The 20,706-nt window shown below is 47.0% G+C and overlaps 2 protein-coding genes across 6 annotated transcripts; both read left to right on the top strand.

Moving 5' to 3' along the window:
• Positions 1–373: 373 nt before the first annotated feature.
• Positions 374–12,890, top strand: LOC308469569 (uncharacterized protein). 4 transcript variants are annotated; one of them, XM_080992213.1, is made up of 10 exons: positions 1,959–2,720; positions 3,278–3,418; positions 3,758–3,832; positions 5,409–5,480; positions 5,827–5,898; positions 7,354–7,530; positions 8,855–8,877; positions 9,337–9,449; positions 10,512–10,544; positions 11,286–12,890. In XM_080992213.1, the coding sequence occupies exons 1-10, from the start codon at positions 2,703–2,705 to the stop codon at positions 12,410–12,412; spliced, it is 1,851 nt and encodes a 616-aa protein (XP_080848339.1). In that variant the 5' UTR covers positions 1,959–2,702; the 3' UTR covers positions 12,413–12,890. The 4 variants fall into 4 exon arrangements, with proteins under 4 accessions (XP_080848340.1, XP_080848339.1, XP_080848341.1 ...); XM_080992214.1 differs by lacking the exons at positions 1,959–2,720; positions 3,278–3,418 and adding an exon at positions 374–447; XM_080992215.1 differs by lacking the exon at positions 3,278–3,418 and having other exon boundaries at positions 1,960–2,720.
• A 1,288-nt stretch (positions 12,891–14,178) lies between these two features.
• LOC308469581 (uncharacterized protein) lies at positions 14,179–19,543 on the top strand. 2 transcript variants are annotated; one of them, XM_080992253.1, is made up of 4 exons: positions 14,179–14,424; positions 16,553–17,320; positions 17,460–17,586; positions 18,470–19,543. In XM_080992253.1, the coding sequence occupies exons 1-4, from the start codon at positions 14,347–14,349 to the stop codon at positions 19,348–19,350; spliced, it is 1,854 nt and encodes a 617-aa protein (XP_080848379.1). In that variant the 5' UTR covers positions 14,179–14,346; the 3' UTR covers positions 19,351–19,543. The 2 variants fall into 2 exon arrangements, with proteins under 2 accessions (XP_080848379.1, XP_080848380.1); XM_080992254.1 differs by lacking the exon at positions 14,179–14,424 and adding an exon at positions 14,431–14,570.
• The last annotated feature ends 1,163 nt before the right edge of the window (positions 19,544–20,706 follow it).

Genomic DNA, 20,706 nt, shown 5'->3' with positions numbered 1-20,706 from the left:
AGCTCTAGGCTCAAGCAAGAGGGCTGAAAGGTCTGGCTGATTATTTAAAATGGAATAGGTCCACCCACTCTCCTTGCCTCTACAGCTTCCAGTGTTCTTCTCTCATCCTCATTTCACTCCCCTTCTCAGACAATTCCTTCTTAGTTTCCTCTGGACCATGGATGGGGAACCTGCAGCCCTGCATACATTGTTTTATTATTATTATGGAACATAATATATTTATATCACACCTTTTTCTTCAGGGAGCTCAAGCTGGCATACATGGTTCCCCCCCTTCCCCCGCTCATTTAAAACCTGCATATTGTTCTAACAGATGGACTGTGTGATTCTTTTTTCTAATGAAACAAAGTTTTCTTCTTTTTAAATCATTTGGAACCATCCCCCCACCTTTTACTTTTACTCCCAATGGATGGGGACTTGTTTACTGTAACAGCCAAAACTCTGAAAGTAAGATATTCCCTTATTTGAAAGTAAAACATTCCCTTATTTGCAAAGCTAAGTGTCTGTGATGTATTCTAATCTAAGTATTTTCATGGGCAACGTTTAAAGGCGGATGAGAGCAGATGTAAAATCTCATCCAAGTTTTAATGTACTTGGAGCAATCGGCCATTGTGCTAACTCTGCTACGAGAGAATAATAATCTTTTTCAAACCTCTTTCACCAACAGTTAGGAGACCCTGCTTAATGCCCTCCCAGAACTGCCATTCCAAAGTAGCTTAACGTCACTCCCTCTTATCAGGGAACTGAGGGAACCGCAGGGCTTCACCTACATATGGTTTTTACAGGAAGCAAAATATCAGTGTACTTGTGCATGTGATCTTGCAAAACATCTGCCTGTGTGTGTGACAGAGATCTTGCAAAATATCTGCCCTTGTGTGCCCATACACCAGGCCAGGCTCGGGTGGCGCTGTGGTCTAAACCACTGAGCCTCTTGGGTTTGCCAGTCAGAAGGTCAGCAGTTCGAATCCCCGCGATGGAGTGAGCTCCTGTTGCTCTGTCACAGCTCCTGCCAACTTAGCAGTTCAAAAGCATGCCAGTACAAGCAGATAAATAGGTACCACTGCGGCGGGAAGGTAAACGGTGTTTCTATGCACTCTGGCACACATCACGGTCCTCCATGCGCCAGTAGCAGTTTAGTCATGCTGGCCACATGACCCGGAAAGCTGTCTGCAGACAAATGCTGGCTCCCTCAACCTGAAAGCGAGATGAGCGCCGCATCCCCATAGTTGGATTTGACTGGACTTAACCATCCAGGGGTCCTTTACCTTTTACCTTACACAGGGCCAGATATTTTCCAAGATCTCTGTCTCTCTCACACACAAACACGGGCAGATATTTTGCAACATCATGTGTGCACATACAAGTTAAAACCTTCCTGTTAAAACCTAGAAGACAGTTTCTAGCGAGGGTTGGGAAAGATCTGAATGCCCACTGGCTGCATTCTGAGGCTGTCCCTTTCAGGGCACCGAAAGCGAGTCCAATGTGATAATTCCAGGAGCTGGTGCGAAGGGGAGAGAGGTTCAAGGGGGCACATTTGGGCCTCAAGCCTGAAGTTTCTACCCCTGATTTAAAATCCCTAGATGGACAGCAAGCTGTGTGTTTTAATAATGACAGAACAGGCAAAAAGTTAATTGTTCATACAGGCACAAGTCAGGGAAAACGATATACTTTCCCATGGTGGCGTGGCCAAAGGCAATATGGGCAGAGCAAGAAATGTAATTTTTACCGTTGCACAATAAGGGAGTTCAATTATTATCATCAAAAATTATTATTTATGTTGCCCACCTGATAAGGTTACCCCAGCTACTCTGGGCAGCAGCTTCCAATAAATTAAAACACTATGTTTGTTCCAACCTGCACTGGCACTGCAGGGAGAAGGTCAGGATGATGATGCTGGTAATGATGATCTAAAATAAAAATGAATAGTTGAACAGTTGGATTATTTACAGGTAGGTAGCCGTGTTGGTCTGCCGTAGTTGAAACAAAATTTTAAAAAATCCTTCTAGTAGCACCTTAGAGACCAACTAAGTTTGAGCTTTCGTGTGCATGCACACTTCTTCAGATGCACTGAAACAGAAGTCACCAGACCCTTATATATAGTGAGAGGGTGGGGAGGGGTATTACTCAGAAGGGTGGTGGGAATGGGTGATTGGCAGATAGCTGTGATGAGCCTGTTGACGACTGTTAACGCCTGCAATTGATCTTAACAGGAAAAAGCAAATGGTGAGATGGCTAAAAATAGCTTTATCATGTATAATGAGATAAGAATCCAATGTCTTTATTCAGACTTCTCTTTCCAGTCTATTTCTGAAATTATTTTGTAATAAGACAGCTACTTTGAGATCTTGTATAGAATGTCCTGGGAGACTGAAGTGTTCTTCTACTGGTTTCTTTGTCTTGTGATTCCTGATGTCAGATTTATGTCCATTTATCCTTTGGCGTAGGGTTTCGCCTGTTTGTCCAATATAGAGAGCTGAAGGGCACTGTTGGCATTTGATGGATTATTGGCCTGATCCAGCAACTTATTTCTTGAATAGAAAGGATGTCTGAGAGGGCCTCCTGTTAAAAAAATTATACAAAATAGCCGCTAGAGGGCTCTTTTCGTATTTTCTCCTTTCCTAAAATCCAGAGGCGTTTTGTGCTGCTTCTGAAATTGCCTCTCTGTGTTGTGAAATGCAACGCCAAGAGGGGCTGGGCTTCCCATGAAGATGCTGCATCCGGTGAGAGAAATACAGGGAGGGAGAGGGAAGAGGGGAAATTTTTTTCCAGGGGGGAAATGCACCGAAGATCAGGCAGGGAGAGCTCAGAGTCCCTTTGCCCTTGCCTTCGTCCAGGCCTTGGAGCAGATTTCAGAAGGGTTGGGGAGCATCAAGAGGCCACGATGGGAGATTTAAATTATTAGATGCTCTTGCTGATCTGGTTTTGACGCACAAATGCCTCAGTGGATCCCCCTCCGCCTCCAATCCGTTACAGCTACGGAGCAGATAAACACTTTGCGCAAGCTCAGAGGCGCCCTTGGTGTCGTTCATCAAGGCACACCTTCCAGGGCTGAGCAGGGGGAAACTTGAAAGCAGTTGCCAGGGAGCTCACCCCTGAAAGCCTCTATCAAATTTAAGGCATTGTCCAGATAATTTGTGCCTGGGGGATATAGGAAGCCCTGAACACATATTTTTCAGATGTCCCTTTTACAATGAGGCACGTAGAGAAACCATTGACCCCCTGCTGGTGAGGCTTGCTGACCTCCCGGTAAAGCAAAAAGTCGATCTTCTCCTGTTAGGCAAAGACCACAAGACGACCCAGATTGTCGCCAGATTCTGCGCACAGATCTGTAGGCGCAGACCATCCCCTGATTCAATCTAGTTTGTTAAGAAAATTCCCAAACCCGGATCCACGGGTGACTTTGGGTCATTTCTCTAAGGTAGCCTGTTTTAAAGTTTTTATGTGTTTATATGCCTATCACACTTTTAAACTTAAAATCCATTGTTGTATATTGTTTTAAATGTTCGTTTTGCTTTTGGTATTGTAGTTCCATTTGTGTTTCTCAAGCTGGTCTCAGACTGTAATAAATTTCATGTCATGTCAAGGCTTTGTCTGTTTTGGGAAGGGCTGTGGATCGGTGGCAGAGAACCTGCTTTGCATGCAGAAGGTTCCAGGTTCAGTCCCTGTGATTTCATGTTCCTCTGTCGCTCCCAATACCATATACTTCTGTTTCTCCTCTGCCCCTTCTGAATTTGCCAGCTGCTTCTCTTTGCTGCAGATCCGGGTTGTCCACCTTAGTTCACTCTGGAACCCCAACCCTGGAAGGAGAATGACTGACACAGAGGAAGCGCAGGTAGGGACCCACCAAACGCCTCCTCTTTCCTTCCCAGCAGTGGTGGCTGGTGCCCCTTGGGACAGGTAGGGCGGAAGCCCAGGAGCCCAACAGTAGGCGGCGCCAGAGAGCCAGTGACCAGCAGAGCCAACTACCGGTAATTCTAATGGTTTGTCCCCATCCTCCTCCTCTCTTCTAGAGGGCAAAACTGAGGACCAGCCTCCCTTAGTTCCTAGGAGTACATCTGAGATTATAATTTATTATATTTGTCAGACGCTTTTCTGACAGAGTGACTCAAAGCAGCTCACGTTAATTGTTATAAACAGTGCTTTTTTCTAAAAAAAAATGTTTAGGGGTACAGTGGTACCTTGGGTTAAGAACTTAATTCGTTCTGGAGGTCCATTCTTAACCTGAAACTGTTCTTAACCTGAAGCACCACTTTAGCTAATGGGGCCTCCTGCTGCCACCGCACGATTTCTGTTCTCATCCTGAAGCAAAGTTCTTAACCCGAGGTACTATTTCTGGGTTAGCGGTGTCTGTAACCTGAAGCATCTGTAACCCGAAGTACCACTGTACTCTCATTTTGACTCAAGAAAATCACCATTTTATAGTTCAGATTGGGAAAAATAAATACAGTAAATGAACAAAAGTACATAGATTCACAAAATGTTTAGGGGTATGTGTACCCCTGTGTACCCCCCTCCCTGAAAAAAGCACTGGTTATAAACAAACGAAGAGTACAGCTGTAGTCTATAATTAAAAGGCAGACTAACTGATCCTGCCTCACAAGAGGGGCCACAATGCCACCTTTCATTTTATTTTATTGTATTCATATCCCACCTTTTTCTCCATGGAACTCAAGGTAGCTTGCATGCTTCTCCCCTTCTCCTATAATCCCCACAACGACCCTGAGAGGTAGGTTAGGCTGAGAGTGAGTGACTGGCCCACATGGGGTTTCGAACCCTGTTCTCCCAGGCTTTAGTGTGACGCTCTAACCACTACTCTCTGGGTAAAGATAAAAGGTTTTGCTGTTGCTTAAAGGTAACTGAAGGTAGCACCAAGCATACCTCCCTGGGAAGAACATACCACAGGCTGGGGGTGGGGGCTCACCCATAGCTATCAACGTTTCCCTTTTTTAAGGGAAATTCCCTTATTCCGAATAGGATTCCTCGCAAGAAAAGGGGAAAGCTGACAGCTATGGGCTCACCACTGAAAAGGCCTGTTCTTGCCACCCTCCAGACCTCTCATGGAAGGGGGCACAAGGAGAAGGTCCTGAGATGGTGATCACACATCTTTTCAACACACATCTAGAAACGTAATGTGTGAAAGCAACTTGCTTGTGAAAGCAACAGCAGCACCAAACTTGCCTTTACACCCACCCACACCCTGTGTGCTTAATTTCTAAAAATGAAAGATTGAATTGATTTGATTTGATTTTTCCATTCTAATTTTTCCAGCAACAAATGTTGAGCTCGGAGCAGCTCACGATAATCACAAAAGCACCGCAGAACAGCAAAACATTGCAAACTCTGTACTATTTCAATCGCGGCAGTTTTAAGGTTTCAAAATGTGCCTCCTTTCACCCCTTTTGTTACAGGATCATCTGGTTTTCCTGACAGGAGAGGGAGACGTCAAAATCGAGGAAGAAAAAAGCTGCAAAGAGCTACAGGTATGCATCCGTTAGCCACCTGCTTGAGTGAGAAGGAAAGAAAGGAACTTCTTCACACAGTCCATCATTAATGTGTGGAACTCCCCACCACATGGTGAGGTAACAGTTGCAGGCATAAGGAGCTTCAGGAGCGGGTTCTGATAGTTTAGAGCTCTTTGTATGTTTTCATGACACAGCATATGAGGAAAAAGGGCTAGGAGGGAGGTGGAGAAACTAAGATCCGCTAAAAGGTCTTTCACCAGCCATAAACCCTGGTGAGAAGCTAGAGTCTTTTCCCAGTGGACTATTTTAATCAGAGTGGTTTTAACGTTTCAAAAGGTGCCCGCTTTCATTCCTTTTGTTACAGGATCGCCTGGGTCGCCTGGCAAGGGAAGGAGACATCAAAATCGAGGAGCAAAAGAGAAGCGAAGATCTGCTGGTAGGTATCTGTGAACCACCCACTTGAGTGGGAAAGAAAGAAATCATTAATGCATGGAACTGCCCGCCACATGATGTGGTGATGGTCACAGACTTGAGTGGGTTTAAGAGCAGATAACACGAGTTCATGGGGACATAGGAAGCTGCCTTATAGTGAGTCTGGCTGGCTGTCATGGATGCTTTAGGTGAGATTCCTGCATTATGGGGGGTGGACTAGATGACCCTTGGGGTCCCTTCCAACTTTACAATTCTATGATTCTGTCAATCAAACCAAATTGGTCCGGCTGCAGTGACTGGCACCATTTCTCCAGGGCTCCAAGCAAGGAGTTCATTCCCAGCCCTTTCTGGAGGTGCTGGGATTTGAACCCGGGACCTTCTGTGTGCAGAGCAGATGCTCTGCTACTGAGATACAGCCCTTTTGGCGACTGGCAAGGTGGGCAGCCCCAGCCACCTGTCAAAATGTCCTGTGGAAGGTCAGGCTCTGAGCCACTGGCTGGATCCTGTTCCCCTACCCCTGTGCTAAACCATGGCTCATCAAACTGTGGTTTGTTTAAGCATGGTTTGTTTCATCATCCAAAGCATGAATAAAAACCATTGGTTATAGTTTGCCTTAGTCACGCCTGCGAATCTGCAGTTCCCTGAAAGCAACACACTTCTCCCAAACAGCCACTTTCCCAAACCTGAGAGCGCTTTCAACAGCCCATCAGGATGCTATCCCACCTTGAGGTTCCTGCCAGCTGTTGAACAGATAATAATAATAATAATAATAATAATAATAATAATAATAATTTATTTATATCCCGCCCTCCCCAGCCGAAGCCAGGGTCAGAGAGGCTAACAACAGTAAAATAATACAGCATTCTAAAATCTATTCATTCTAAAATCAGTTCAGATCAGTTTAATATCAACCATTGGGCTAGAGTTCTGTGAGGACTGCCAAAGGAGGGGGTCAGACTGTGCCTTGGCCAAAGGCCTGGTGGAAGAGCTGTATCTTGCAGGCCCTGCGGAAAGATGTCAAGTCCCGCAGGGCCCTAGTCTCTTGTGATAGAGCGTTCTACCAGATTGGGGCCACAGCCGAAAAAGCTCTGGCTCTGGTTGAGGCCAGCCTAACCTCTCTGTGGCCCGGGACCTCCAAGGTGTTTTTGTTTGAAGACTGTAAGGTCCTCCGTGGGACATACCAGGAGAGGCGGTCCCGTAGGTACGAGGGTCCTTCCAGGGGCTCCAGCAGAAGCAGAGACAGCTGCCTTGTAGTTCACTGGTCCGCCCAGCTAGGTATTATCTACACGCACTGACAGCAGCTCTGGATGGCCACTGTGAGAACAGGATCCTGGACTAGATGGGTCTTTGGCCTGATCCAGCATGCCTGGTCAACGCTCATAGGCCTAGGGATTCTCTGATCTGTGGGATCTTCTCCTAAGCTCACCGTCCCCCTTTCTATAATCTTCTCTTCTGGCAGAGAGAGATCAAAGCGGAGAAGATGACGATTGTCAAGGAGTGGAAGGAGATGCACCAGGTTCTTGACGAACAGCAGCAGGTCCTGCTGAGCTGGCTAAAGAACGAGGTTCTCCGGGTCTCCAGGGAGACTTCCCTCCACAGTGAACCAGGAAGGGAAAAGGCACAGCAGCCGTTGCCGGTAGGAAGAGTGTTGCAAAAATAAGGTTGTAGTAAAAATAATGTTACATTGCCCAACAATGCTCCTGCTGTTGATTAACAGCATACCTGAGGCCCAGTACAGTGGTACCTCAGGTTAAGAACTTAATTCATTCCGGAGGTCCGTTCTTAACATGAAACTGTTCTTAACCTGAAGCACCACTTTAGCTAATGGGGCCCCTGTTGCCGCCGCGCTGCTGCCGCGCGATTTCTGTTCTCATCCTGAAGCAATGTTCTTAACCCAAGGTAATATTTCTGGGTTAGCGGAGTCTGTAACCTGAAGCGTATGTAACCTGAAGTGTATGTAACTTGAGGTACCACTGTATACCTGAAGGAGCATCTCCACCCCCATCGTTCAGCCCGGACACTGAGGTCAAGCACCAAGGGCCTTCCGGCAGTTCCCTCACTGTGAGAAGTGAGGTTACAGGGAACCAGGCAGAGGGCCTTCTCAGTGGTGGCGCCTGCCCAGTGGAACACTCTCCAATCAGATGTCAAGGAAATAAACAACTATCTGACTTTTAGAAGACATCTGAAGCCAGCACTGTTTAGGGAAGTTTTTAATGTTTGATGTTTTACCACGTTTTTAATATTCTGTTGGGAGCCGCCCGGAGTGACTAGGGAAACCCAGCCAGATGGGTGTTGTTGTTGTTGTTGCTGCTGTTGTTGTTGTTATGATTTTTAATTGATTATAGCAGAGTGAAGAAGTGGGTTCAGATCCTGACCTCCCCTAATGGGCCATTTCTGACAGGAGGACATAGTTCGCATGACACCAGGTGAAAAATTTTCTTTTGCCCATACCAGCCAGGCAGCGTAGGGTGTTCAAAGTCAGCTGTGCAATTATCTGTCCCAGACCTGGTGTCATGTAAGCAAAACAGCCTCGGAGGCAAAATTAGGACCCCTCTGACTGACGGTTGAATCTGCCATGAACATGCTGGCTGTAATATGCAGCGTTTTCTTCCTTTTTGGTTCTGATCAAGTTTTAGGCTGCATGCACACAATATCTTTAAAACACATTCAAAGCACATTTCTCCTCTCAGTGAATTCTGGGCAGTGCAGTTAACCCCTCAGAGGGGTACAATTGCCAGGTACACTTAACAAACTACAGTACCTGTAATTTCGTTGTCCCCGAAGGGGGCAATGACAATAAAGATATTATTATTATTATTATTATTATTATTATTATTATTACCTGTCATTCTTTGAGAGAAAGAATTGGCTTCAAATGGCTCAGCCTGTCATGCACAGCAGAACCAGAATCTTCTCTGGCAGCTCCATAAACTGTTCTTTTCATCTTTTCTTTATCGCAGGGTTTACACAGCACTGGCGGCAGGTGAGCTCTGAATTCAATTTTACTAGCTCCTGCTATTGGGCAGCAATCTTCTCTGAACTATGAGGTGCTGGGATCAGTGGGTGGGGGAGGAATTTGAGGGAGAGCCCACACACAGTTCCTTAAAATGTCCTTGTACCAGGAGCAGCCAACATGATTTCCTTCAGATGCTGTGGCACTCCAGCTCCCACCACCCCTGACCATTGGCTGTTCTGATTGTGGGCTCATGGGAGTTGGAGTAGAATGGCATCTTCCTGACTACCACCTGCACTATAAATTGAAAGCTGTATCATCACACTTTAAGCAGTAATGGCTCCCCCTTCCCAAAGAATCCTGGGAATTCTAGAAGCTTCAATCTTTGTCAGTGTGAATCATTTGGCCTGGATCCAACAGGGCAGTTCATTCATGTTTAGCCTTCTCTTCCTCCAACAGCAACATCTATTCTTTCTTTCTTTTTCACAGAGATGATACCTTCTTCCCGAAACCACAGCCGGGTTTGGGGGAGCTGGAGCAGAGGTTGAGCGATTTCTCCCACAAAAGGGCTGCTTTTCTGGAAACTCTGTTGGCGTTCAAAGGTGAAGAAGGGTTTTGATTTGGTTGCACCCTGGCATGTGTTCCCCCACAGTAAAGTTGAGCTCAAAGCAGCTCATGAAAATAAGAAGGTTTTTCAAACCTAGCAAACGGCATTTTCATCCATGTCATAGCATCTTTTAAAAAATGACATGTAAGTAAAGTGAAAAGAAACAGTTCACAGTTGTATGCAAAGAAGACCCATTGGAATTAATGCAAAGGGCTAAGGCCCCTTCCACACCATATATTTAAAGCTGTATCATACCACTTGAAGTAAGCATGGCTTTTCCCAAAGATGATGATGATAATAATAATAATAATAATTTATTATTTATACCCCGCCCATCTGGCTGAGTTTCCCCAGCCACTCTGGGCGGCTCCCAATCAAGTGTTAAAAACAATACAGCATTAAATATTAAAAACTTCTCTAAACAGGGCTGCCTTCAGATGTCTTTTAAAGAGAAGATAGCTGCTTATTTCCTTCACATCTGAAGGGAGGGCGTTCCACAGGGCGGGCGCCACTACCGAGAAGGCCCTCTGCCTGGTCCCCTGTAATGTCACTTCTCGTAATGAGGGAACCGCCAGAAGGCCCTCGGCGCTAGATCTCAGATCCTTGGGAAGTGTAGTTTGCTAAGGGTTCTGAGAGTTTTTGGGGCACCCCTGTTTACCTCACAGAGTTACAACTCCCAGAGTTCTCTGGGAAGAGAAGATTGATTGTTAAATCACCCTGAGAACTGTTGTCTGCTGTTTGTCTGTCACCATGCCACAGATGGCGAAGGGTGTGGAGAGGTCCTTCTCCTTTATGTCCTTCAGGGCAGTTATCCTCGACTGCTTTCAATACTGTTTGTGCCTGAAAAGGTTTTAAGACAGACCTACTGACCTGTTTCCAATCTGAGCGTGTTCCCTAATTTCCTGTTAAAATCTTGTACAGCACATGATCCGGTTTAAATTTTTTGTCCAGCTTTCGTTGCCCCCCAAAAACCCCACCAGCAAGTCTGAAGGGGTCCTGAGAGAGAAAGAAACTGCAAAATGGTGCAGGTTGTTAATTGTCTAATTTCCTTCCCTAGAAAATCTGCATCTGGAGTTGAAGAAGAATGGAGGTACACGCCCACTTTAACATACATAATTTTTTATATATGGATACTAGATGCCCTCAGTTATATTTTACTGCCTGAAGGGAAGGATTATAGTATATAAGCACATTTATAGTTCAACATCTAAAATCTTGCAAAGTTTCATGAAGATAGGAACACAGGAAATTGCCTTATACTGAATCCAAACGTTAGTCCATCTAACTCAGTATTTTCGACACTGATTGGCAGTGGCTCTCCCGGGTTTCAGACAGTGAGTCTTGAAGTATAGGTGGGTTCCCATGAGGCAAGACACAGTGATCACAGCAAGAACCTTTGTTGAACTACATTATCGGATAACAGGGGCAAAGCAACTGCTTATATACATTTGTGAAGGCCTGGGCCACTCCCACTCCCAACGTGATTGGCTGTCTAAACTTCCAAGCTGCAAATCATGAATCAAAGTTTAAGGGCCAATGGCAGAGGTCCAAATCCAGAATTGTTCTGTGATTGGATATCATGTATCAAATCAGAACACAGGAGCTCAGAGTCTTTAGTCCAGACTCAAGCTCAGGCAAACACAGACCACTGAATACATAACAAGTCTCTCTCAGCCCGACTTAGGAATGCCCTTGGGGACTGAAATTGGGACCTTGTGCATTCAAAGCAGTTGCTCTGCTGCTTAGCTACAGCCTTTTGCCATAATGATTTCAATCACACAATCAATCAGATTTTGCTGCATAACAGTATCCAACTTGCTTTTCTCCCTAGCAGGAGAAGGGCAGGTGAGCAAAATGGAGGATGAGAAACTTCCTGAATCGGAAGCAGCTTCTGAGGGTGAACATGGCTCAAAAAGAGAGCCGAGGAAGTGTCTGGACAAAGGGGAGGCGGGGAAATCTGTTCCCTGTGAAGAAAACAACTGTGACCTTGATGGGCACAAAATTCAGCCAAGAACGCAACAGGTCAAGAAGCAGAAGGTGTGTGGCTTGTGCAGGAAGAGCTTCAGCCAGAAGTCAAACCTTATCACACACCAGAGAACCCACACGGGCGAGAAGCCGTACAAGTGCGCAGATTGCGGGAAGACCTTCCGCTTCCGCTCCAACCTCATTACGCACGGGAGGATCCACACAGGGGAGAAGCCCTTCAAGTGCCCGCTTTGCGGGAAGGGCTTCAGCAACCAGTCGGGCCTCTTCAGCCACAAAGGGACTCATCAGGAAGAGAAGCCGTACAAGTGTGCTGAGTGCGGCAAGGGTTTCAGCAGGAGACCGGGCCTCATTGTCCACGAGAGAACCCACACAGGGGACAAGCCGTACAAGTGCCCCGACTGCGGGAGAAACTTCAGCCAGATTTCGGGCCTGATTGCGCACGAGCGGAGCCACACGAAGGAGAAGCCGTTCAGATGCGTGGTTTGCGACGCGTGCTTCAGCCATGCCTCTCACCTCGCTCTGCATGAGATGACCCACATGGAACAGAAGGCGTTTGAGTGCCTGGACTGCGGGGAAAGCTTTGGCCGGAAACTGGACCTCACTGCGCACCGCCGGAACCACACGGGGGAGACATCGTACGAGTGTGCGTACTGCAGGAAGCGCTTCAGCCAGCAGCCAAGCCTGCGTGCCCATGAAAGGACCCACTTGAAGAAGCTCTACCCATGTGTTGAATGCGGGAAGAGCTTCCGGAGCAGCTCCAACCTCAAGTCCCACAAAAGGACCCACATCAGAGACAAGCCCTACAAGTGCTCAGTGTGTGGGAAAGGCTTTAAGTGGAGCTCCAACCTCATTGCCCACGAAAGGGCCCACACTGGAGCAAAGCCTTACATGTGCTCGGACTGTGGGAAAAGCTTCAAAGGGAGCTCAGATCTTAGCAGACATCAGAGAATCCACACAGGAGAGAACTTGTGAGCAGCCCAATTATTAGGAAAAGTTCTTTTAAATAAATAGTGGTTTTGCATAGCGCTCTTTGTTCCCGGTTTGAGGGGTTTGTTGTTGTTGTTTCTGTTGTTGCTGCTTCTGCTGCTGACAGACATATGTGGGTGTTGGTGTATGTCATTACGGGACGCCATCATTATAAAATGGTGCTGTAGCTCTAGGTTCGAGGGCTGAAACGAAAGGTTTGGCTGATTATTTAAAATGGATTATGTGCTGACATTGACAATGGTGTCTTCAGAATCTTACATAGCAGGAGATAAACATACAGATACAAACCAAGGTGCAGATTAAGTTTTGTTCCCACCCAGGGGACACAGTTTACACAAAGGGAAAAGTCGTTCCAATTTCCAGGTGGCACGTTAAATGCATTTGTTACATACAGAGAGAAGCAGTTTAATTTATGCAGTCTTGAAACATTGGAATAAAGGCATTTTTTCACATTTGTGCAGCATGAATGGATTGTTTCCTTTATTTGACAGCATTTAATACGAAGTTATGGGATGCGGGTGGCGCTGTGGGTTAAACCACAGAGCCTAGAACTTGCCGATCAAAAGGTCGGTGGTTCGAATCCCTGTGACGGGGTGAGCTCCTGCTCCTGCCAACCTAGCAGTTTGAAAGCACGTCAAAGTGCAAGTAGATAAATAGATACCGCTCTGGCGGGCAGGTAAATGGCGTTTCCATGCGTTGCTCTGGTTCGCCAGAAGCGACTTAGTCATGCTGGCCACATGACCCGGAAGCTGTACGCCGGCTCCCTCGGCCAGTAAAGCGAGATGAGCACCGCAACCCCAGAGTCGGTCATGACTGGACCTAATGGTCAGGGGTCCCTTTACCTTTACCTAATATGAAGTTACCAGGCAGCTCCAACTCTAGGGGCCCAGGCCGCCCCACCCCCCATATTGAGGGGGCCTGGTCAATGTCAACGCATGACGCTGCATTGGGCTGCAGAGCATCTTCTGATGCTTCAGGGAACGGCAGGGCCTAGCAGAAGGATGGACTGGGCGAAATGTGTATGACATTGTGCACTGTGCGCCACTCCCCCTTCCCCCAAACTTGGGGGCAACCCAGAGCCACTGGAAGTTAGCAACCGCAATTGGAACCCTGCAGGTTTGAGGGTAGATGCTGCTTATTAAACTGTTTCCCTGCGTTCTATGGCAGCTCCAGGCAGGCTCTGCAAAAGAGGCTGAGCAGGAACTTGACAGCTAGGAGGCAGGGTTCTATTCTAGGAAGGGCAGGGAAGGAGTTGAGGTATCATCAGGCATTTATTTACATGCCCTGGAGTTGGCGAAATGGCAGGCAGGTGTCAAATAAAATTCTTATAACATTCGTAAGAATTAAGCTGAGGCGCTGCATTTGTGCAGGCTTGAACACTGAGTACAAAAACATTCCAAACAAACACATGCACAGAGATACCCAGGTTTCTAGTCCATAAGGCTGAGCGGGTTGGCTTGAAAGTAGGTTAATGAAATCTCCAGAGCTAGCTGACCTGAGCTCTGATCTTAAATTTTCAGTCACTCAGATAACCTATAAAGAGCAGCAATAAGATGGTGTGTGATGTGTGTTCTAAACCTGTGCATGCTTACTCAGAAGTAAGCCCCAACCATAAAGTTTGATACAACCCATTCCCATGTGATTTTCCCCCAACAGACTTATGGCTGCATGAATTGTTAACTTATTTGCCTGATCTGTCACAATTCAAGCAAGCAGCATCTACTCTTTTTTCTTCTTTTTAAAAGGTGGCAGCTAAGGTTGCCAACTGATAGAAAGAAAAGCATCTGGTCCCTGCTCTGGTGCCTTGAACCACAGCATCTACTGCTGAAAGCAGCCTCTGTAGCACGGTGCGTGAAGGGTTATGCTGATAGAGATCTGCAGGCGTGGTGCCTAGATCGGCAAGGCCATTTGAGAAGCTGATGAAGCCACTTCCTGTCCCCACCTTGCCCTTTCCTTGGGGGAAACGGGGGATTGCTGCTCTCAGCTTGCAGGGAGAGGTGAGCTAAAGGGGAATTTAGGAGGGAGGGGCCATTTGCAGAAAAGTTGGGAGAAACTGATAGAAAATCCCAGGAGACCGAGGGCGTCAGTGGCTGCGAAAAGGACATAGGAAGCGCCTTTGTACCGAGTTAGACCAACAAGTCTGGTAACTGCTTTCCAGGATTTGGGGAGAGGGTGGTAGGGAGGAGGGAGGGAGGAAAATCTCTCCCGGATTGGGGAGGGGAATGCAAAAGTATGGAAGAGGAAGCGTTGGATCCTGTAGTCCAAATCAGCCCTCTCATTTCTGAGATAAGTTTCAATATACTGTTGTTTAATGCATAGAGCAGTCTTCATGCTTTTGAAACCGCTGCATGGCATGCGGAGGGGAATTCAACAGGTACAGCCTTCTTAATTGCCTCTCTAAGCTTGGGAAGCTCTGCCTGTTGAATTTCTTCCTGTCTGGAAATGTTGAATACATGGGGCGCTTTTCAGTTGCTGTTGTTGTTTTTCAGTTGGCAAACTCATTGGCAGATCAGAGCAGACTGCCGTACAGACAAGGGCATCTTTGAGTAAATGCAGAGTGACAGAAGAGACTTGTGGCAACCTCTGAAAGCTAACAACAGTGTACACATGGGCAAAATGCAAAATGTGACAATTGAAAAGTTTTATGTATATGCAATTAAAGATGAAATGACACAGTTAATTCTTCACAACAACTGTAATTGTTGATAATGCAGTCATCATAAGTACTGTTATTAACATTGGAAGTGGGACAGAAAACCACTGGGTTGTTGCCCGCTAAGTCTACAAGTTCACTGTATATTTAAAGCCGTATCGTCCCACTTTAAACAGTCATGGCTTCCACCAAAGAATCCTGGGAATTGTAGTATAACTGCAATGCACTATACGTAGGGCTGCCTCTGAAGATGGTTTGGAAACTTCAGTTGGTGCAGAATTGAGCGGTCAGGTTGCTCACCAGAATCAGTTAGTTTCCAGGCCCAATTCAAAGTGCTGTTTTTGACCTATAAAGCCTTAAATGGCTCAGGACCGCAACACCTCAAGGACCGCCTCTTCCCATATGGACCCACTTAGACCCTGAGATCATCTTCTGAGGCCCTTCTTCGTGTGCCTCCTCCTCGAGAGGTTCGGAGGGTGGCAACACGAGGACAGGGCCTTCTCTGCAGTGGCTCCCCGTTTGTGGAATGCTCTCCCCAGGGAAGTTCACCTGGCGCCTTCATTATACACCTTTAGGCACCAGGCAAAAACATTTCTTTTTAACCAGGCCTTTGATTGACCTGATCAACATCCTATACCCTTTTAAAAAGTGACTTTTTTGGTGGGGGGGCCTTATTGGGTTATTTGTATTTTTATTTTATATATTGTGATCTTCTTTGTGACCTGCCTTGAGACCTCGGGGTATAGGGTAGTATATAAATTCAATCAATCAATAAATGTATGTTTCTTAAGGGTGCTGAGAGTGGTTAGGAAAGTCCCCTCACAGAGCTACACTTTCCAGAGTGGTTTAACAATCAATCCATCATCCCAGGGAGTTCTGTGAGTGGAATAGGGGCCTCCTAACATCTCAGCACTATAAAAGAACTGCATTTTCCAATATTCTTTGCAGGAAGCCACAACTATTTAAAGTGACACGATACCGCTTTAAATGTATAGTGTAGATGTGGATATTCGGAGTAAAGGTAAAGGGACCATTAGGTCCAGTCATGGCCGACTCTGGGGTTGCGGCGCTCATGTTGCTTTATTGGCCGAGGGAGCCGGCATACAGCTTCCAGGTCATGTGGCCAGCAGGACTAAGCCGCTTCTGGCGAACCAGAGCAGCGCACGGAAATGCCGTTTACCTTCCCGCCGGAGCGGTACCTATTTATCTACTTGCACTTTGACGTGCTTTCAAACTGCTAGGTTGGCAGGAGCTGGGACCGAGCAACGGGAGCTCACCCCGTCGCGGGGATTTGAACCGTGACCTTCTGATCGGCAAGTCCTAGGCTCTGTGGTTTAACCCACAGCTTACTATATTTGGAGTAGGCCCTTTGAAATGAATAAACCTAAGTTTGTCCTTTTGCTTAATGTCAGTGGGTCTACTCTTGAGTAGCACTAACACCACTGACAGACTTGCACTCTTTTTGTGTCCAGATCCTCGGTCTAATCCATCTGTGCTTCACCTCGCTGAAGGAAATGGCCGAAGGGGAGAGGATAGCCAATCTGAAAACAGAGGAACAGGATCCGGCAGGCTCCAGGTTATGGGATGGCATGGAGGAAGGCACAAGCGAAGGCCCAGCCGTTAAAAATTTGGTCGGCGGAGCCAAGTTGGTTTTGACAGAGGAAGCGTTGAAGCGGGTTAAGCAGGAACCGAGCGAGGGTGTGCTCCAGCAGTGCTGGGAAGGCCAATGGCAGGCCTTCCTGAAGGCTGTGCGGTCCCCTTGCTTGGGAGGGATCAATCTGCAGGTGCCCCGGCCTGCACCGAGGGAAGACATCAATGAATGTCAGGTCACTTCTGAGGGAGTGGCCAAAGCTGGCCAACGGCCCCGAGGAGAAAGCAGCGATGAGATCCTGGACTCCTCTGGAGAACAGGTCAAAGTAGAGGTTCTGGACAAGGACACCGTGGACCTGGAGGTGCGACGCCGGCATTTCAGGCAGTTCCGCTATGAGAAAGCCAAGGGCCCCCGAGAAGTCTTGAGCCGACTCTGGGAGCTTTGTCGCCGGTGGCTGAAGCCGGAGAGACACACCAAGGAGCAGATCCTGGAGCTGGTGGTTCTGGAGCAGTTCCTGGCCGTCCTGCCCCAGGGAATACAGGGCCAAGTCAGGGAGCAGGACCCAGAGACCTGCACCCAGGTGGTGACCCTCGTGGAGGATTTCCTGATGAGGCAGGAAGTCCAAGATGCCAGGAGTTGGGATCAGCAGGTAAGGTCTGTACGCTGCCAACAGCATCTTGAGAGCACCATGTTGGCTTCCCCGGGCTTAGATGTTTTGTGTACAATCTAGCGGTAGACGCGTTTTGTTAAATAAAAGTGGATCAACGGGACTCCCGTGGCTGTTTCAGATGCTGAGGCCTTCTGGAGAAACTGCTGCGAATTCCTGTGAGGCAAGCCAGGTTCCTCCCAACTTTTGGAAAGGGCAACTCTGCAGAGCGGCTGGTCAGGTAGAGGACAAAGCTGCAGACTTGACAGGTAAGGAATCTCCACACATGGAATCTACTTGATGCTTTTCAACCCCTGGGGAATTTCCCCCTTCAGGAATTTCCTCGTCTCTCTTGTTTCTTAAGCTCAGGCAGCCTGCCTGCATCAGTTCAGAACATGTGTAAGACAAAATAAAAAAAGAGGAAATGGCTTCCTTTTAAAAAATGTGTTTTCATTTATTTACAATATTTCTTTATTTATTAGATTCCATTTCTGAATCTGTTCCCCAAAAAATATTTATGCAGTGTTACAGTAAAAGTATTAACCTAAAACAATTCCATACATAAAAATAATATTTAAGACTACCGGGATGGGGAGAGGGGAATACCCCAAAACTTAAACGTAACATACCTCATAATTTAATTACTACTTCTATTATGTTCATAAGTCACTTTAAGTCATTTTTATGAATAAAACAATTAGTAATTATTCATAATAATAATAATAATAATAATAAATGATATATTCACAATAGCTTTTAATAGTTTTATTGTATGATCCAGCAGTATACAACTATTTTTTTATAAATAAAAAATAAACAGGGAGTTATATTACATGTCTAATTAGAGACATAATGGTTATCAATGCTGTCCAGTAAACAACACTGTAATATAATAAGACAATACCAACTTATGTTCTAAACATTATTCTTTGAAAACATTATATTTAGATCATTCCTTTCTGGTAAGGTCTTAATTTTTTTTACTGTGATCAATGACTTTCCCCCCGTCTTGTCACAAAACTATCACGCCTCTGTTCCCTTCCCTGCCCCACACCCTTAACTCTAATCTAATGAGTCAGTTTAGCTATTGTAGCTGTGTAAAAATGGACACAATATGGGAATTGCTCATTTGACCATTGTTTACTGCTGCAGGTGACAGGCAAGTGCATGAGAAGGAGGCGGCAACCTTGAGAAGAGAAAAAGGTTTCAAGATGTACAGGAAGGGAATAACATTTGGAAGTCAGCAGGAAGTGGAAAGAGAACCAAAGAGAACTCTAGAGAAAACTGTTCCCTGTCTGGAGGATAACGAGGATGGGGAAGAAAACAGGGTCCAGCTTCATGAGAGGCAAACAACCTGTGTGGATCCCAAGAGAAGCTTCCGGCCCACACTTAACCATCAGAGAATCCCCACTGGAGAGAAACCCTATAAGTGCTCTTTCTGCGGGAATAGCTTCACTCGCACGTGGGACCTCCTGGTACACACGAGGATCCACACCGGGGAGGCCCCATATAAGTGCTCCTACTGTGGGAAAAGCTTCAGCCGCGGTTCACTCTTCAGGGAACACGTGAGAACTCACACGGGTGAGAGGCCCTACAAGTGTTCTCACTGCGGGAAGAGCTTCAACCGGAAACGCTACCTTATCACTCATGAGAGAATCCACACGGGGGAAAACCCGCCTCTGTGCCTTTATTGTGGGAAAAGCTTCTCTCAGAGGGCCAGCCTCATTGCCCACGAGCGGAGCCACACAGGGGAAATCCCGTACAAATGCAGTCACTGTGACAAAAGTTTCTCCCAGAAGTCCAAGCTCATCATACATGAGAGGACCCACACGGGAGAGACTCCCTTCAAGTGCCCTGAGTGTGGGAAAAGCTTCAGCCAAAAGGGGAACCTTAGGACACACATGAGAATCCACACCGGAGAGAAGCCTTTCAAATGCCTGCTTTGCATGAAAAGCTTCTCTCAGAGGGCCAAACTCCTTGTACACGAAAAAATGCATACCGAAGCATTTGGTACAACGGAGGAGAATACGTAGGTTTTGTAGGAGAATTGAGGTTAAGACAAATTTGTGAGAGGATAAACTGCATGACTCTGAACGGCAGTGGTTGGGGAATGATTTCGGGGAGCTGTTGTTGCTTTGTCCTGCTTTTGGGCTTCTCATTGGGGCATCTGCTTGGCCATTGTGAGGAACAAGATTCTCATGAAGATGGGCCTTTGCTCTGATCCTACATGATTCTTCTTGTGTCAATTTTGAGCTGGAAATTTCCCCCATGAAAATTTCACCTCCTTCTCCTGGGTGGCAATAGGTAGAGCACATGGCCATTGGCTGTGCTGGGTGCTGCTGATGGGAGCTGGCATCCCAATAACCCGTGGAAGCTCCTTGCCCAATCTCCTTGATCCCCAGCCCCTGATCTGTTGAACCAAACTATACTTGATGGGAGTATATTGTGCTCCAGGAGGCTTGGTTTGGTCAGAATCTAGTGTATACTTCCAAAGTAGTGTACACTGGCTGCCCCAAAGCATCCTGGGAACTGTCCTTTTAGGACATTGACAGCTTCTATGAACCCCCTCACAGAACTACCATGCCCATAGTTTTCTGCCAAGAGGGACTGAGTGTTTAAAATACTCAGGGGATTGTAGGTCTGCGAACGGGAGGGAATACCCACACTACACAGTACGACATTTTGTGGCAGGCGCCACGTCTGGTTTAGCCACTTATGGGTATAGTAGTGTGGTATGGCTTGTGGGTGTGAGGGGCTGGTAGTCCTCCAGACGATATTTGGACTCCCAGGGCTGCCGCTGAGGCAAAACAGCGGTGCTGCTTCACCCTCAACGAGTCCTGCCCCCCACACCTGCTGAGGGTGACTCCCTGTGTCCCCCACAGATGACACTGCCAACTCCAATGGTGCCATTCTTCCCCCCCCCCCAAGACAAAGGGAAGAAAATGGAGACTGAAAAGGCTGCGGCGGATGGGGCACAATGGAGTAGGCCGCAACAGTGGCAGATCAGGAGAATGGTTCACTCCTCGTGGGCCTGGATCTTCTGCCCCACCTCTGAGCCTCCTATCCTGAGGCCAGACTCATGGATGGGGCAGCCCTCCCATCTGCCGCTAGGCAGCATAACCTGCAGTTTGGCATTATGGAAACTAGGAGCCACAGCGGGAGGGCTGCAGATTCCCCGTCCCTGGCTTAAAGATACTTCTGTATAACAGGCATAACAAACATTGCTTTTTCCCTAGTCCAAACTAATAGCTTTTATTTCCATTAACCTGACCACCGGTATAGTGTAAGTCAGGGATGGGAAACCCCTGGCGCCCCAGATGTTGCTGGACTCCAGCTCCCATCCTCCTTGATCATTGGCCATGGTGGCTGCAGGGACTGATGGGAGTTGG

The sequence above is a fragment of the Podarcis pityusensis genome, assembly GCF_964106645.2.
Source record: "Podarcis pityusensis genome assembly, chromosome: 2".
Classification (NCBI taxonomy): Eukaryota; Metazoa; Chordata; class Lepidosauria; order Squamata; family Lacertidae; genus Podarcis; species Podarcis pityusensis.
Note: the sequence above shows the minus strand (reverse complement) of the source record. Positions and strands in the feature narration are given on the sequence as shown.

Bases quoted from the DNA above. Each gene is read 5' to 3' on its own strand.
- LOC308469581 (XM_080992253.1), top strand. From the start codon at position 14,347: ATGAAGCCACTTCCTGTCCCCACCTTGCCCTTTCCTTGGGGGAAACGG. The intron at 14,425-16,552 runs GTGAGCTAAAGG...TTTTGTGTCCAG, and splicing joins CTCTCAGCTTGCAGGGAGAG to ATCCTCGGTCTAATCCATCT. The intron at 17,587-18,469 runs GTAAGGAATCTC...TTACTGCTGCAG, and splicing joins CAAAGCTGCAGACTTGACAG to GTGACAGGCAAGTGCATGAG.
- LOC308469569 (XM_080992212.1), top strand. From the start codon at position 3,572: ATGTCATGTCAAGGCTTTGTCTGTTTTGGGAAGGGCTGTGGATCGGTG. The intron at 9,450-10,511 runs GTGAAGAAGGGT...TTCCTTCCCTAG, and splicing joins AACTCTGTTGGCGTTCAAAG to AAAATCTGCATCTGGAGTTG. The intron at 10,545-11,288 runs GTACACGCCCAC...TCTCCCTAGCAG, and splicing joins GGAGTTGAAGAAGAATGGAG to GAGAAGGGCAGGTGAGCAAA.